Source organism: Eumetopias jubatus, unplaced genomic scaffold (genome assembly GCF_037043125.1).
Source record: "Eumetopias jubatus isolate StellerSeaLion01/CBP00866 unplaced genomic scaffold, mEumJub1_p1.0 scaffold_3, whole genome shotgun sequence".
Classification (NCBI taxonomy): domain Eukaryota; kingdom Metazoa; phylum Chordata; class Mammalia; order Carnivora; family Otariidae; genus Eumetopias; species Eumetopias jubatus.
This window is the reverse complement of record NW_028274809.1, coordinates 44,307,773-44,325,348: the sequence shown is the minus strand read 5'-3', so window position 1 is coordinate 44,325,348 and position 17,576 is coordinate 44,307,773. Positions and strand designations below refer to the sequence as shown.

General features: G+C 38.9%; 2 protein-coding genes across 3 annotated transcripts in view; one reads left to right on the top strand and one right to left on the bottom strand.

Moving 5' to 3' along the window:
* The window catches only part of MFSD6 (major facilitator superfamily domain containing 6), a 69,678-nt gene extending 54,635 nt beyond the window's left edge, over positions 1–15,043 (top strand). For both annotated transcript variants that reach the window (XM_028122575.2, XM_088021617.1), the window contains exons 4-7: positions 8,326–8,487; positions 9,391–9,489; positions 10,790–11,070; positions 12,987–15,043. In XM_028122575.2, the coding sequence (XP_027978376.1) occupies positions 8,326–8,487; positions 9,391–9,489; positions 10,790–11,070; positions 12,987–13,190 (746 nt within the window). In that variant the 3' untranslated portion in view covers positions 13,191–15,043. The remainder of the gene's footprint in view (positions 1–8,325; positions 8,488–9,390; positions 9,490–10,789; positions 11,071–12,986) is intronic.
* NEMP2 (nuclear envelope integral membrane protein 2) overlaps positions 1–17,576 on the bottom strand; it is a 47,427-nt gene that overhangs the window by 2,347 nt on the left and 27,504 nt on the right. The gene's annotated exons all lie outside the window — the stretch shown is intronic.

Here is a 17,576-nt window from a genome sequence, read left to right as displayed (position 1 = left end):
TAGTATGCCTAGTCAGCAAGTAAGAACCATGTTTTCCTTCTCCTTGTGTTCTGGAAGATCATAAAAACATCATGAAAGGGTTACTATGCAGTCCTCATCTGACAGTGGAAATCTTAGACATGATTCCAATCTGTTAGCATCCATATTGGAAATTTTCCGTCTGGCTTAACCCTTGAAACACAAGTAGCTTGCCACATGAATATGGAGGATAGACAAATGCTCTAGGTTTAGCATTTCAGTTGATAAACTGGCGTATAAATGTTACTGGTGCTACTGTTAAGATCATGTTTTAATCAGAATAGTGTTACAAATTGTAATAGAGCAGTTTTAATCTTTGTCACTCCCTTGGTTTCTTTACAGTTAGTTACTAAAGATTCTTATATAAACTTTTCTTCAAAATAGGCATTATTTTGTCCATTTAAAATTCACTTTAAATGTCTCTGCTTCAAGAATCCTGTTCTGGCAGTGGCATCTCACACTTAGCTCTTCCTTTTCTGAACTGTTCTCAGATTTATGGACTGTTACACACTTTAGCACTTAATTGCTACCCAAATATTTTACAAATACTAGTTTTACTTCCCGACTTAGTTTTAACTCTTAAATGCAAAGACCATGCTTATGCTTTTTGAATTCTCCAAAGAAATATGCATATAGGAAGAGATACTGTAATTGCTTATTTGATTTTATAGTCTCCTGCAAAATGTACTGTAATTATATTTTCTAATTTTTAAAGCTCTTGAATAACAAAGTTCTATCTCAAAAATTTATAAATATGTAAAGAAAAATTGAAAACTAAATTTAAAAGCTGAACCTTCAATATTAACTTTCTTCCTAGGATATCATCCTTTCTCCACTGCACATCTATAAAACATCAGTGTGTTTTTAATCATTTACTTATGTTCCCACCTCATTCTATAAATTATTTAAGACAACTTACCAAAATATACAGTAATCTACAAACTATTAAGTGCTTAGGCTTGATTTATACTGTCCTGTGTTCCGGCTTCCCCACCTATAAGCTGGGTGTTTTGGGGCAAGATATTTAGTCGCTCTAAGCCTTAGATTCTTATGCTACAGAATAGACTAATATGAGTATTAAATAATCCATGCAAAGTATTTAGAATATTAGCTGGCACATAGTTAGCCTTCAATAAATGTTAGATAATATAACAATGAAAGTAAAATTTAAAATGATAAAAGGACCAAGGGAAATGTAATTTAAAAGATTCGACTCTACAAGATTAAATTGCAGTTATGCATTAAAACCTGGCCATAAATGACTAGTCAGTGCACACTGTTCTTAAAGTTATCTTTGGGAAGTGAAATTTTTACTGTCTGCTTTGACAGCAGTTCTCATATGAGGCTTGATATGGGGAAACACTGAGCACGTAGCATACATTGTTAGCAAGTCTTGACATTAAACAGTCAGCTTGAGTGGTAGTCTCCTAAAACTTCTCTTAAGGTATGCTGGGGGCATGATGCCAGCATGTAAAATTCACAAGGGCCTGTAAAACACTGTTGTATCAGTTACACACTTTTTTTTTTTTAACTTGTAAAGTGAAGTTTAGAAACTTACAGAAGCTTCATTTCCTCTGTTAATTTTTCCTCATACATGGGATTTGGAACTTTTCTCCAACCTTTCCCAGAGCACCTTTTATCTCCAAATGCCTTCTTCCTCATACCCCAACATGTAGACCACTGCCTGCTTTGTTTCAACATTCTTTTGCTCAGCTGCCAATGTGTGTCAGGACCCTGAATATGTTTGTTCTCCAGGAGCTCAGTCTCTCTCTTTCAGATAAATCCTGGCCCCTTTCACCCACTAGACTGTAAACTCCATGGTGGTTTAAGATGTGTTTTGTACATTATCATATCCTCAAAGCAGAGCAGGGGCTCTGGCACAGTTTAGGTGCTCATTAAGTCCCACTGAATGAACGCATGGTGATTCTTGCAGTGCTCTATGTTGGTGGATATGAGAGCTTTGGTTTTTAACAATAATTGTTGCATGCCTTATATAAAGTTTCTTTCATGCAACACACAGATGCTTCATGCAGGTGGCTGCTAGGTCCACTGTTCTTTCTGTGGGGTTCTCTGCTATTTTGGAAGGTCCATTGCTGTTGGTGGCCCTGACTCTGGCAGAGACACTGGGCTTGCTGTTTTATCTGAGGTTTCCTTTTCTTCATGGATACATAGTTGCACTCTATTTCCCAGTCTCCCTTGCAGTTAGGTATGACCATTTGGCTAATTCTTTTTAGTGGAATGTGAGCAGAAATGATGTGTGTCACTTCTAAACGCAGACTGTAAAATTTTCCATGTGCCATCCTCTCCTCCCCACTCTGCCAGCTGGATATTGGTACCCAGGGTAACCAGGTGCTGAAGATGGCAGAGTCTCTGCAGCCTGGATCCCTGAATGATGACCCATGCCCACTGGACTTCATATGATGTATGAAACCACTGAGATTCCAAGGTTGATCTGTTAAAACAGCTATCATTACCTTAACCAATACAGACTCTGCTTATTGTGAGCCCAATGGAGTTTTTTTTTTTTTTTTTAAGAAAGAACAGTCCTAGTCTCTTCACTAGGTTGATCTTTCAGAAGCTTTTTTTATCCTAGCATTTGAGAGGTACCCAGAAGTAACTGAAATGTATGCTTTGGTCCGTCAATGCCTAAGGTTTGTCACAACTAATTCAGTGTGCCGGTGCTATGTAGACACTTATGTTTTGTTTAGTGAGCGTAAGTCAGTGGCAGAGCAAGAAAAACAAAACAAAAAATCCTCGTTCTCCAGTACTTTGTCAGTTCTTACCCCTCCCAGCCATTATGATGTGATTTCCTCAAGCCAAGCAGCATTTTACAAAGAGCAGCTGTCTGTTTGGGAGGAAAGGATATTTTTTCTTGCTCATCCCTGCATTCTTCTGGGCCAAGACAGAACAATCTTGAAGTTCATGTTACAGGATCAGTACCAGTGTTGAATATTTTAAGGTAAAGAGTTATTTGGGGCATATAAAAAATTTGGTAATATGTATGATGTGAGCTCTTTAAAGAAGAAGTAGGTAGTAAGAATATACTTTTTTTTTGTAGAGATAGTGGGAGCTGGGAGGGGCAGAGGAAGGAAAGAAGGCATCCCAAGCAGGCTCCATGCTCAGTGCAGATCCCAGTGTAGGGCTTGACCTCATGACCCTGAGATCATGACCTGAGCTGAAGTCAAGATTGGACGCATAACCGACTGAGCCACCCAGGCACCCTGAATATACGTTCTTTTAAATTGACAGATTGTTGGACATGTTTGATATTATCAAAAAACCTCTCAAAGTAGATTGTTATATTTACTATGTAATACTTTTAATTAATAGTTGTTATGAGGGTGTATAGTATAGTACTTAAGCACTGAAATGCTGAACTTACATACCTTAGGTTCAAATCCTGTTCTACTACCCTGTTGTCTGTGTGACTTTGGACAAGGCACTTTAATCTCTCTGTGCCTAGTTTCCTTTTTTGGAAAAGGAAGAAAAAATACTGCTGGGAGGAATAAACAAGATAAGCTATATAAAACACTTAGCACAATTCCCAGTATACTGCTACAATATCAATGAAAAAAATTTAATGTTAGTCATAATTATTTCTCAGTGGTTCTTGGTTATTCATATGGAGTGTATTCCCAAATAGTTAAGGTCTTGGTAGGTGGGAGGGATGGGGTGGTTGGGTGATAGACATTGGGGAGGGTATGTGCTATGGTGAGCGCTGTGAATTGTGCAAGACTGCTGAATCACAGATCTGTACCTCTGAAACAAATAATGCAATATATGTTAAGAAAAAAAAAAAAGAATAAAATAGTTAAGGTCTTGGCTGTAGGTGCTGTGAAGCTATCTCTGTGTTTCTGTTAGGCCTTCTCGGTAATCCTGAGGGGCCCCAGTAAAGGTAAGGAAAGACTGAGAAGCTAAGTTTCTATGACCTATGTGGTCTTTGAGAGTCATTCATCATCAGTTAACATATGGTTTTGAATTGCCACTCAAACATACACATTAAACACCTATTATGTGAGTTGGTGTTTGAATTGCCATTCACAAATATCAATAGTTTTCTGACAAGTAGCCAAGGAAGGGTTAACACATATTGCAAGGAGAGTCAGTTCAAGTACCTTTGTTACTATTATCAGTCAGGGGTAGCATCTTTTTATTCTTAGACTGCTCCACCCAACCTAGTTATCTCATACTAAAAGGTTTTAAAAAGTTGTAGCTCTAGTGTGAAAACACTTTTACCCATGCCACTGAATAATTTGCTTATGTATTTCATCATATAGAGAGTAATCATCTACTTTTTCACAGTTCTTAATAAAAAATAAAGTAGACAGAAGCATTTTCTTTTCTCAGCTTATACCTTTTACCTCCGAAATCTTACAGGAAAGTTGTTTCAGGTAGCACAACTGTTAAGACTTTCTTTCTTGCCTTACAAATATGAAAAATGGTGGAGAGTTTTTAGGTTTGGAGATTGGTTTTTTATTGTTTTAAAATTAGAGGGCCAGAACTGTAGTAAAAACACTGGCAAGAGTTTCAGGTAACCAGTATTACTAGAAGTTTCCATATTTAATTTAAGAATAAGAACCACAACTCCACAATTGTGTTTTATATACAAAGGTGGTATTACCAACCCAATCCCATCTTGTGGATTTTTCAGTTTTGCTAGTTTCTTTTCTAGGAAGTAGTATGGATTCTTGTATTTACATATTTTGAAATAAGGGATCTCAGAGAAACCAATTTTTAATTCTTCATCTGCCCTGGAGAATGTTGGAGCATACAGGCAGAGTGGCTTCCATTCTTTTGCTTTTGGTACCAAAGAAAATTTTTTACTGTATGCTTTACTATATTTTCCTTCAGCTAATGCTCTGAATTGCCTTAAGGAATATAGTTCCCAAATATCTAATTAGTCCCAAAAAGCAGTAAGGAAACTCTAGAAATCTGACTACAGAGAAGCTTTTACAACTGCCACATAATACTAGCCCCAAAATTCTAATAGTTTAGAATCTTTAATAAGAATCCTGACTTAAGTCATCCTGTTGGAAGATGCTTTAATTATCTTAGAAGACTCAATGTTTTAGAAAATCCTTAGAATTTTGAAGAAAAAGAAACTCTATTTACTGTTGGAATTATATTTGACCTGGAATTACAACAAAAATATGTTATTGTTTTGGTCACATGAATACATAGGCCCATCTTTGTCTACTTGTAAATCCAGCAATTGACTGCTCACACACAGATAGAAGGATCTATTTGGCTTCACTATTAAAGTTAATTTATAATCATTTAATGTAGTTTCAGATCTTTGATGATTCATCTTTAAGAAATGATTTCCACATCTATGTTGGATTTTACTAATCTAATTTTGAATACATTCATCTCATTTCTTAGAACATTTAAGTTTTTTCCTTAGTGTTGTTAATGAAGAAATATGCGTATCTGAAAAGAAATGGAATTAGCCGCATCTTTAATAATATAAAGGAAATACTGAAGAATATTTCCATTATGTACTACTGTGTCAACATTTATAATTAAGACTCTAGGGGGCGCCTGGGTGGCTCAGTTGGTTGAGCTTCCAACTCTTGATTTCTGCTCAGGTCATGATCTCAGGGTCCTGGGATCAAGCCCCGCGTCAGGCTCCACGCTCAAGGGGGAATCTGCTTGAGATTCTCTCTCTCCCTCTCCCTTTCTCCCTGCTTGCTCTCTCTAAAATAAATAAATCTTTAAAAAAAAAAAAACTACCCAGCTTTCTCAGTTCTGAGAAAGCTGGTATTATCTAAGGTATTGCAATTGTTTAGTCAGATAAAGCAAATTCTTTATTTGACTTCTGTGGAAATTAAATATGCATACTATTTCTAATCATCTAGTCCATTTTTCGAGTTCAAAAATAACCTAGTTGAAATGATTACTGAAACATATAAACCTCATAAAAATTATTTTTATTATTTAACTATAGGGCATATAACCTAAGGTATCCAGGAAAAATAGTGTTTATTCCATTATTGGGTTCACTTAAGATCATTCCTGGTAATTTAATTGTATGCTAGACATTGTGAATTTTACTTTGTTGGGTGCTGTATATTTTTGTATTTCTATAAATATTCTTGAGCTTTGTACTAGGATACAGATAAATTACTTGGAAATAGTATGATCCTTTAGGGTTTTGCTTGTGAAGATTACTTAGGTGGGACCAAAGCAGTGTTCAGACTAATTCTCATTCTTTCATAATACTAAAACAAGGCCCTTTTGAGTACTCTCCCAATCCCAAGAATCATGAGTTTTCCAGTTTGGTGGAAACAGGTACTTTTTCTGGCCCTGTGTGGGTTCTGAGTACTGTTTTCTATAATGCTTTTGGATGGTTCTTTCCCTGGTTGTGGACAGTCTGTACCCATGCTTTTGCTGCAGCACTCTGCTGAGCACTTGAGGGAGACCACCTGCAGACGCCCATGGTATCTCTCTGTAAAGCTCTCTCCTCCCTGGTACTCTGCCCTCTCTGGAACTCTAGCAGCTGTGGTCTCTCCAGACTGTCGGCTTCTGCTCCTCAACTCAGTGACTCCCCCGCTATGCCTTGCAGCTTTTAAATTCTAACCAGGCAGTAAGCTAGGGCTCCTCATTTGTTCCCCATCAATCAGAGATCACTGTCCTTGTTTTGATGTCCAGTGTCTTGGGAACTACTGTTTCATATATTGTGCCCAGTTTTTGATTGTTTCAGAAGGAGGGCAAATCCAGTCCATTATTCCATTTCAGTCAGAAGCAAACTAATGTCAGATTAAATCTTAAATGAATATTAATCTTCTAGTTTAATTTTTCAAAACATAGGTAATGAGATGCTATTATCTCCAAATGAGATTATTTTTCAGGGAGCAAGCTCATGACTTAATCTAGGCAGAACCAGATGATTTCTTAACCCCTTCTAGCTATAAAACCTGTTGTGGCAGTATCTTTTTATTACATTTAAAGCAGTACTCTAACAAAGATTTAAATTCAGACAGTGCACAGTTACTATACCAAAATTATTTTTCATCTGTTACCTTTATCCTTCTCTCCCTCCCAACAAATGGTGAAAATATAACAAAATGGGTATTGAGGCACTGTAAATGGTCTCTACACTCTTTTGGAAAACAAATTGGAACCATATATTAAAAGGCATAAAAATTATATCCTTTGAATCAGTAACTTTATTTGTAGAATTATAGCCAAATAAATAATCTCAGATATGTAAAAAGCTGTATCTCTAGAAATGTTAATCATGGTGCTAATTATAATGGAAAAAATTGGAAATAATCTTAAGTCATAATAGGTGTCCAGTAAGGGGTTAAAAACCCAAAATATATAAAGAACTCCTACAACTCAACAGCAAAAACCCCCAAACAACCCAGTTCAAAAGTGGGCAAAGGATTTGAACAGACATTTCTCCAAAGAAGTTACACAAATAGCCAGTAAACATATAAAAAGATTTTCAGCATCACTAGCCATTAGGGAACACAAATCAAAACCACAATGAGATACCACTTCATACCCGTTAGGAATGCTATTGTAAAAAAAACATGAAAAATGACAAGTGCTGAGAAGGGTGTGGAGAAATTGGAACTGCCTCTTGTGCATTTCTCAGGGGAATGTAAAGCAGTACAGTGACTGTGGGAAGCAGGCAGCTCCTCAAAGTGTGGAACATAGTATCACCCTATGACCTAGTAATTCCACTTCTAGGTGTACACACCAAACAACTGACAGCAGGGACTCAAGCAGATCCTTGAACACCCATATACGTAGCAGCAGGATTCACAATAGCCAAAAGGAGGAAACAACTGGAATGTCCATCAACAGATGAGTGAATAAAATGTGTTATCTCCATGCAAGAGAATATTAAAAAGGGAAATTCTGACCCATGCTACCACTTGGATGAACTCTGAGGACATTAGAATAAGCCAACACAAAAGGACAAGTACCAATTCCACTGATAAATGGTTCCACTTATAGGAGGTACCCAGAGTAGTCAGATTCAGAGACAGAAAGTGGGATGGCGGCTTCCAGGGCCTAAGCAGAGTTATTGTTTAATGGGTACAGAGTTTCAGTTTGGGACAATAAAAAAAAAATTCTGGAGATGGATGGTTGCATACCACTTTGAATGTACCTAATGCTACTGAACCATGCACTTAAAAATGGTTAAGATGGTAAATTTTATGTTATGCATATTTTACTAGAAATCAAGTATGTCTTTAGCATGTATGTGTGTGTAATTAAGTAAATATTTCGCATTCCAAAAAAGAGTAAACTAAGGAACGCTCATCAGACACTCCCACTCTTATTCCTCTCCAGGAGTGACGCACGCAGCCATCTGGGCAGCATGCATTTCTTACCTCAGTGCAGCTGTTCCCCCTGAGCTGAGGACCTCTGCTCAGGGCATCCTGCAGGGCCTTCACCTGGGTCTGGGGAGAGGTTGTGGTGCCATGATCGGAGGCGTATTAGTCAATTATTTTGGTAAGAATGGCTTTCTCCTTTTCCCTTTCTTCTGTGTTGAGAACTTATACAATTTTTCAGCAGCACCTCACTAAACACTCAAATTATTACTGAAGATTGCCAGAAGCTAAACTCCAGTATTCGTATTATCTTTCTCACTTTCATGGTAGTCGTAATTGTAAAGCAGTGTGCTTAAGTCATTACGATGATTAGAGCCAGCCTGTAACTGTGCACACTTCTATGACAAACAGCCTAATGGGATGCTACACAGATAACCTCAAAGGAGCCAAACAAATTAATAAGCACCTGTGCTTTTGGTCTGAAGCAAGGTACCCTAAACCTGCTGATGATAATGCTAGAGGAAAGAAAATTCATCATTATTTCAGAAAAATCTAGCTATTTGCTGCCTCTGGTAATGTCACTGCAGCTCTGATGACACAATCTGTCTGCCTGGTCCGATCTCCCTTGTAGGAAATACAGGGGTGGGGTGGAGATGAGATTATCCTGCTCAAGGAATCTGGACTGCTCAGTCGTCTATGGAAGGTGGGCCCAGGGTATCTGAATTTATAGCACTAACTGAGTTCTGCTGTTCCAACTACTGATTAATAGGGCTGTTTAACAGGTAAATGGTCTTTAGGAAGAAGAGAGCACCACTGAGTTTTATGGTAAGAGGCACTGAGAGATAATCCTTTGTAAATGTAGTTTTAAAATCTGATGCATGACCAATTCAATACCAGCACTGGGGGCTCCTGGCACTTACCAGGCCTGTTGTCTAGTGTATGAAGCCACTGACTAGTCATCGTTCCCTGGTTCATCCCAAGCCCTGTTGCCTTTGCCCTGAACTTCGGCACATTGACAGTTTGGGATGAAGGCTATCTGCATTTCCTGGAATTACTCTGTATAGTGCTCTGTTTGTTTCCACAGGGGCTGCTGCGACCTTTCGAGGAATCGGCATGGCCTGCCTGGTGATCCTCCTGCTTTTTGCCCTGATCCAGTGGCTGGCAGTGCCAGATGAGGAAGAAGGTAAACCTGTCCATTCTCTTACTGGTTCCTAAGGTTGAAGCCATGAAGAATTCTATACGTACCCCTCAGAAACCCAGAGGTGGTAACAGACCTGCCTGGCTAGATTTTCTGTGGTGTGTATCAATGAATTTATGTGTACCACTGCTAGAGAGAAGCTGTCTCCTGTGTTGAAACGAATGCTGGTCATTTTAAGTAGCTTGGGGTTTTCATGTTTTTGTTTTGTCTTGTAGTACAAGGTAGTATGGGAAGAACTGGTTTTAAATTTCTCTGGTACTCTAAAGGGATTTCAAATTTAAATCACATACATTTAACCTATACAGTAATTTTACTCCTAGGGATAGGGAGTGGTATTAATTGTTACACTTTTACATTCATTTGGAAAAAAGTATCTAAAAACTTAAATTTGAAGTTTTCCCTTAACCAGGCATGACCCTCATTAAAATTGTCATATAGAAAGGAGGTTATATCAAATATAATATACAAGTATACAAGTTGAATCAACTTTTTTCTTTTTAATGAAGAAAACCAACCAGTCTTGCTTAGCTTTGGGTCCCAGAACAAGGTTCATCTTCTTTGGTGTCCTATTTTTCTTTTCTTTTTAAAGATTTTATTTATTTGAGAGAGACAGAGAGAGCACACATGAGCGGGGGGAAGGGGTAGACGAGGGAGAAGCAAACTCCCCGCTGAGCAGGGAGCCTGATGCGGGAACCCTGGGATCATGACCTGAACCGAAGGCAGACACAACCTTAATCGACTGAGCCACCCAGGTGCCCCTGGTGTCCTAGTCTTTAAGGAGCATTTGCCTCAAGCACCTTTTTCTGTTAAGGGAAAAACTAGCTTGTTACAGAAAACCCCAGGGGCAGATTTAATGCTAACAAGTTATACAGAAAGACCAATGCTGACTTTTCTCACTTCTTTTCCATGCCTTCAGTAAAAGGCCCATAAAAACAGCTATTACTGTTTTGATGCTTATCTTTCAAAACTCAGTCCTATAAGTGGGCCTAAGACAACATTCACGATAACCCATGCCCACAGATTAAATTATATCTAAGTGTAATGAAGAGTACATTTCATAAATAAATATAAGTTAATATCTATTAATACCTAGAAAGAGATCCTGGAAGATAAACATCACATCTGTTGTTCAGTACTTGCACCAAGAGGCCCTCGATACACAGTAATTTACTAATGTGGCCACGTACACTAGAATGGGCTTACGGGATTGTCTGCTTATTTATTTTTATTTGTTTAAATATGTAGAAAACTCTGAAAAATGATTTAAACATGATTTTCTCTCCAGACAAGACAATGCTGGCAGAAAGGATTCCTGTTCCCTCTAGTCCTGTTCCCATAGCAACCATTGACTTGGTACAGCAACAGACAGAGGATGTCATGCCACGCATTGAGCCCAGACTTCCGCCCAAAAAAACCAAGCACCAGGAAGAACAGGAGGATGTGAACAAGCCAGCTTGGGGGGTCAGCTCCTCTCCCTGGGTGACTTTTGTCTATGCACTCTACCAAATTAAAGAGATGATGCAGCTAACAAGAGACAACCGTGCTCCTGAGATACAGCCTTTGCAGGTAAAGGTACTCCCTGAAGTGGGCTCAGCTGTGTTAATTATTCACTCAACAAGATTTATGGAAGGTCTGCTGGGCAAAACCATGCAGACAAATAATTTCAGTATTCTGTGACAAGTGCATTATAGAGGTATATACAAGGTTCTGCAGAGAGAAAATTCTGCCTTATGGAGCTCAATAAGGCTTCACAGAGAAGGTATTTCTTGAAAGAAAAAACAAATCCAAGAATTGTACTTTTCTTTAAAATTTCAGTGTTGACAGATACCAGTTCCAGTGAGAATATATGGTTCTTGCCCCGGAAGATCATTATTTATTAATCTCTGTAATTCTGAAATTCTAGTGAGGACATTATAATAGGACTTCAATAAATATCTGATGAATTAATACCCTGAGCCACTGTATGAGTCTAATGGAATACTCAGATTAGTGGGAGTGTTGTTTTGCTGGTGGCCTCACATGAAAAATTGTGTTTTTTTCTCATCCCTAGAGATATAGTCTCTCCTGAGTAAAGTCAGATCATATTGATAAAACAGTATGGGTAATGGTTAACTAAAGCTATCTACTGCCTTTGGAAACGATCAAGTGTGACTTCTATGAATAGTTCAGCTAAAGTAATGAATCTACTTCCCTGTTTATATTAATCATATCCTTTCACTTGATGAGTCATGTCAGCTCTATATCTAGAGTAGCTTCAGAGAACACGTAAGACAAAAATAAAGAGTAATTCGGATAATTTCCTTTTTAGAAAATTTGAACTACCTTAATTAAATTTATCATGACTTTGTAAACTAACATGTAACATTTCTATAATTTAAACCAAATCTGAGTCTTCTCATACTCATAATGCATCCTGGTCTATGCATGATCTTACTCATTTATCAGGATTATAAACTCACATGAATGTCCTGCTCAGTCAGAAAAGGAGAGTCTTGGGGTAGAAGGAGCATATAAAGGATGCGAAGCAGCGAGGTGAAGCAGAAGAAAGGATAAGATCTTCTGCTTGAATAGCAGTGTTTTCATTACTTTGGGTACTCATCCTCATTTTCACGGAAGCCTATTAGGCCTACATATTATCATTGCATTTTTTTTTTCCTGGCATGTCAGGATTAATAAAAACTGGCTGGTATGGCTTATTCTTACAAATAAGGCATCATATTAAGATTTCTTTACATTTTAGAATTGATCACAGAAATAAAACTTTTTCTTTGGTGGTCAGCTATTTGAAGTGATGTATACTAATTCAGAGGAAAATCTGTTTTTAAAAAAACATGTTTCCTGATATGTATCAATCAGCACTGTGGCGATGTAGCAGTTTACAGACATGCTGGGGGCAGGGGTGATATGCTGGGGTATGTGTGGACTCACAGTTACTTACTATTGGTGACCTAAGTGCTTGTTTCCCTTTTTTACACAGATGTTCTGTCTTAACTTGTAGTGTATACTTTAAATCCCAAGTATTCATCAGGACCCTTAATTTCAGGACATTATTTTGTTGGCCTTGTCTCTGAGGCTGAGAATGCCTTCCTTACTTTCTGTCAGACAGGTGCTTCCAGCTCTTGAATTCTGTTCAATTCCATGCTGCTTGCTCAGTGACTTGTCACAATGGTGGAGGCTCAGTAAATATTTGCTGATGTAAATTGTTTTCTTAGTAGTACCAGGCATTTTGGTAGTGATGTTCCTTTATCCACAAGATACGTCTGCTTAAAGTGTTTGTGTTTTTCATGCGGCTTTGGCAGTTGCATATAGGAAAGGAGATGAAAGGTAAGACATTCTATCTTTATTCCTCTATTATTTGTCCCCTGAAGTTACTTCAGGATGATCTCCCCATGTTTCTTATATCTTTACTTGAAGGCATATAAAAAAATGTTGATTTGCAAACAGCCCTGACTACAGAACATCTTCTCTTTTTTTCCTTGCAGGGGACCAGTGAGAATCGGGAAAGTTCTCTAGCTGGTGGAGTCCGGCCTGTCCCATGTGAGACTCACTCTGACCCATCTAGAAACCAGCCATCCCCTCAAGCAGAAGCATCTCAGACGCAGAGCAGCCCCACTCACCCTAGTGTGGACCAGCGTGTGGAGGAGAGCAAGGACCAACAGGCTCAGCCTGCCACTGGGGGACACTGAGGGCTCCCACTCATCTCACACCCTGCATGGAACCGGGCTCCTCTGCCAGGACAGAGGGAGAGGCTCCCCGAACCTAAGACATGCCTCACCTTGAGAAGCATAGCACTATATACGCTTCTAAATACCTGAACTCATCAACATGGAAACACACACACACATACACAGGAGCTACAGTACATATTGACAGAAACAGATAAACTTTCCATAATCCCACTGGAATCACAGAAGGGGAATGGGAGTTTGATGAAGACTTCCAGTTCTTCGGTTGGTTAGGTTAAGGACTATAGGACTTCTTTGCCAGTGCAGTAAGGGTTGAAAGCAGCAGTTACACTAAGTAAGTGGAGGGAAAGAAAGTGTTTCAAGGTGAATTCTGATACAATTTCCCTCTTCTGATTATTTATTCTAATTACTTGGTTCTTAACACAAACTGGGAAGAAATTAAATATATAATTTTGTTTCTCTTGAAGAGAACTATTTAAAAAATTACATATTTAAAAAAGTAGCCAGATAAAAGTTACTAGCTTATATGCTTTTGTTAAAAAAAAAAAAAGGAAAAAGTTTCTTCAGAAACTTGGCATATCTCTAGCAAATATATTTTTATATGTATATGGTATATAATGAAAATAGTCAATTCTTTGAGCAGCAAAAGCCGTATTGACTACCGCAAACTAACCTGAGCTTTAAAACGCCTTTTGTTTTAAATGGGCTTTAAGACCAGAGGAGGGAATATTTCAAATAAACCAACCAATTCAGTATCCTATGGCTTGACAGACAAGGGTTTACTAAATATTAATACTGTAAATAGCCTCGATCACTATTTAACAATTTTATAGTGATTTGGGCTCTAAGTAGTTGATGGAATTTAAAAAAAAAAATCACTGAATTCCTAAGGGTTTCTTTAATTAAGCAGTACTATTTACAAATAACAGTGTAAGATTTAAGTGCCTGGGAGAGGGATACAATTTTTAAAAATTACACAATGGGTAAGTTTTTGTTTTGTTTTTGGTGAGGGGAAAAGGTGGTGAATAGGAAGCCAGGAATGGAAAGGATGAGAACTATATTTTCCAATGACTAAAAAAACAAATCTCAGTATATTCTTTTCCATGAAGATACTGTCAGACACTGGACAGATCAGATGGGGTATGCTACTGTAAATATCATAGCTACAGTCAGAACCGTGGCTGAGTGATTCACGCATAAAGCCTGCTGCTAAAAATGAAAAGCTGAGGATATGAGGAAGCCTTGGGAGAGGGCTGTGGAAAAGGGAATGCTGCTTTAGCTGAATGAAGGTCAGTTACGGTATGTGTAATAACTGTGAGTGAGCACAAGAGAGAGGAAAGGAGAGAACAGAGTTAAAAATGAACAACTCACCTTACCTCCTGACCCTGATTAGACAGGATGAGTTGTAAACTGAGGGCTTCTCCATGACACCATACTTCTGCCCAATACTGCATCTGGGAGAAGAAATTCTATACTTGGATGTCTAGCTTTGCCACAAAACACAGCTTAAAAATAAAATAACAGAAAGAAATAGAATTAAGCAAATAGTTATTTTTGCACTTGAACTGAAAACGTACTGTACTGTAAAAATTATCATGACTCATTTTAAGTGACCTTTAAAATCAGATGTATTTATTATGCTTATGTAATTATAGAAATAAAGAAATGGATGACAGGCTGAACCTCACCTATGAATGTACAGTATGTGGATTTGTGGAACTGACTCTAGGAAGTCAAAAACTTATACTGTGTCTTGTGTTTACAGTTCTGATTTATTCCTTTGAAAAGCCTGCTGTTTTGGAAATGCACAGTTGACATGTTGAAATAAAAATAAATATCATTTTTAAAAATTTCTTAAATGATAAAGATGTGACCAAACAAATAAAAGCCCTTTACTCTGTAAAACTGTGACCAAATTCAACAGGCCTTTGTTATGGAACATTTACCATGAAAGCTGATTCAGTAATGCAGTAATTTCTAGACTTTTAGGGCAGACACCTTCATGGGTTTGTGGACTTCCTTTTTCTTACTGTTGCCAAAGCACCATTTGGCATTTTATTTTTTTAATTTTCTATTATTTACTTTTTAAGAAGGCTCCACGCCCAACATGGGGCTTTAACTCATGAGCCTGAGATCGAGTCACATGCTCTACTGACTGAGCCAGCCAGGTGCCCTTTAAAAAATATTAAAGTGGATTCAAATTAAATTTTGAGAATTTCATAACCCCACTTGAAGACTCCCTGGAAATCCCAAGTTGTCACAAAGCCTGGGCTGATGTAATCACTGTCTTCATGTCTTATTTCATATTCTGACTGTAGAAAAAGTGAATTAGCTGAGTGCTGAGCTTGTATGGATCCAAAGAGGTTAGTTGCTAATTATTAAACTATTACTCAAAACCTTAAGTAGAATATTAGATGATTAGAGTACACATAGATCCACTAGCTGGTAAACCTCACGAAAAGCCTAAGTTATTCATAGGAAAGAACATGCTGCTTTACTGGCTTATTAATCTTGCCATGGGCTACAGAAGTGGTTGGCTAAGCACCTCCCTGATTTGCATTTATCCAGTACTGCAGGGCGGGGGGCTGCTGGTGCCATGGGGACCATTACTTAAGCAGTATTCCTCTAAGCCAATTTGGAGTTAAGCAGTCAATCTTGGAAAAGGAGAACCACATCCACAGTTACTGAGTGGTGGTTGTGTGCTGAGGAGATTCTTTTTGTCCTTAACAATAAACCCAGTGCGGTATATACAGAGCACTTTCCCCATTTTATTTATTGTTTTTAAGATTTATTTATTATTTCATGGAGAGATAGCGAGAGCAGGAACACAAGCAGGGGGAGTGGGAGAGGGAGAAGCAGGCTTCCCGCCGAGGAGGGAGCCCGATATGGGGCTCTATGCCAGGACCCTGGGACCATGACCTAAGCTGAAGGTAGATGCTTAATGACTGAGCCACCCAGGTGCCCCCACTTTCCCCATTTTACAATATAGGAGTAGCTCCTAGAATAGGTGGAGTCTGCAGCTAACAGAGCTTACCTCATGGGACCAACATCACAAAGCCAGGATACAAATGACACAAATTCAAACCTACCCGATGCCAAAGCTCAGGTCCACCAGCACCTTCCCCCACCCCAGGAGGTGGGGAGGCCATTCCATGTTTCTGTTGTGGTAGAACAAGTGTGAAAGCAGCCCTGGCCTGAAGGTATACCTGATACATGTGTGTGGTTGTATTTCCATTAGGATTTCTAGATACTCCCAGATGCCTAGAAATCCAGTACCTTCAAACTCCTGGTGTTCTGTTAGTTTGAGTGTCAGACCCCTTACACTCTGGAGATGATCTGCATGGTTTGGCACCCTTGTTGAGAAAACTTGGGAGGTTGGCAGGGTCTCTAAAGGCCAGTGTCACAGGAGTCAGGAAAGACAAGCAGACAGATCTATTCAGTACTCAGGACCACTGTCGGGTATGGTAGCCGTTAGCCAGAGGCAGCTGTTAAGCACTTGTAATGTAGCCAGTGCATCTGAAGAAATTAGTTTTCTCATCATACTGAAATTTAAACAGCCACATGAGGCTCGTGGACTGGACAGTATAGTTAAAGGAAGAGATCAGTTTGGGGAGATCTCTGGGCCTCAGTTTTCTCATCTCGGTGTGAGACTGGACCCTAACATTGTCCTATTCTGTGAAGAGGTATGTTGTAAGAGAGCTGACTGTAGGGAAGTAAAAGGTGAGTTTCCTTTCAGAAGCTCTTCTGTCCTCTGGTACATGAGGACAAGATGAAGCTATTTCTGAAGCCCCAGAACACTCCTGTGCCATTTCAGCAAAGCTCTAAGAATACCTGGCTCAAGCATTCCAAACCACCAAGCAGATGAGGAGAGACAGGGACAGAATAAAGGGGTGAGAGAAAGGGAGAGTGGTCTCTCAAATCAGGAAGTAATTGGCCTTACGCCAGGACAAACTATGGCTTACAAGAGTAACTGGAAACGTTGGTGTCTAGACTGGGGGAGAAATGAGCCAGTCCAGGGGGTGCGTAACTCTCACTCAGCTCGCATCTCCTTCCAGTTGCTGATGCAGGACCACCTGCCCCACTGCGGCTCCAGGAAGATGTTAGATGGCAACCCAGGAACCTTACAGTGCTGGGAGTGAAGTCCAGGTTCTGGAGTCCCAAGTCTGGATTTGAGTCTCCACTTTGCCATTGAGAACTTATATACATAACTTCTCTGCGCCTCAGAGCCCTCCTCTGTAAAATTACAGTGATTACAATATCTACCTTACAGGTAGTTTTGACGTTTAAATAAGGTACTTGACACACAGCGCACACTATAAATACTGCCATCATTGTGTGACACACAGCCCATGGCAAGAGGAATGCGGTCTCATTTCCCCAACTAGG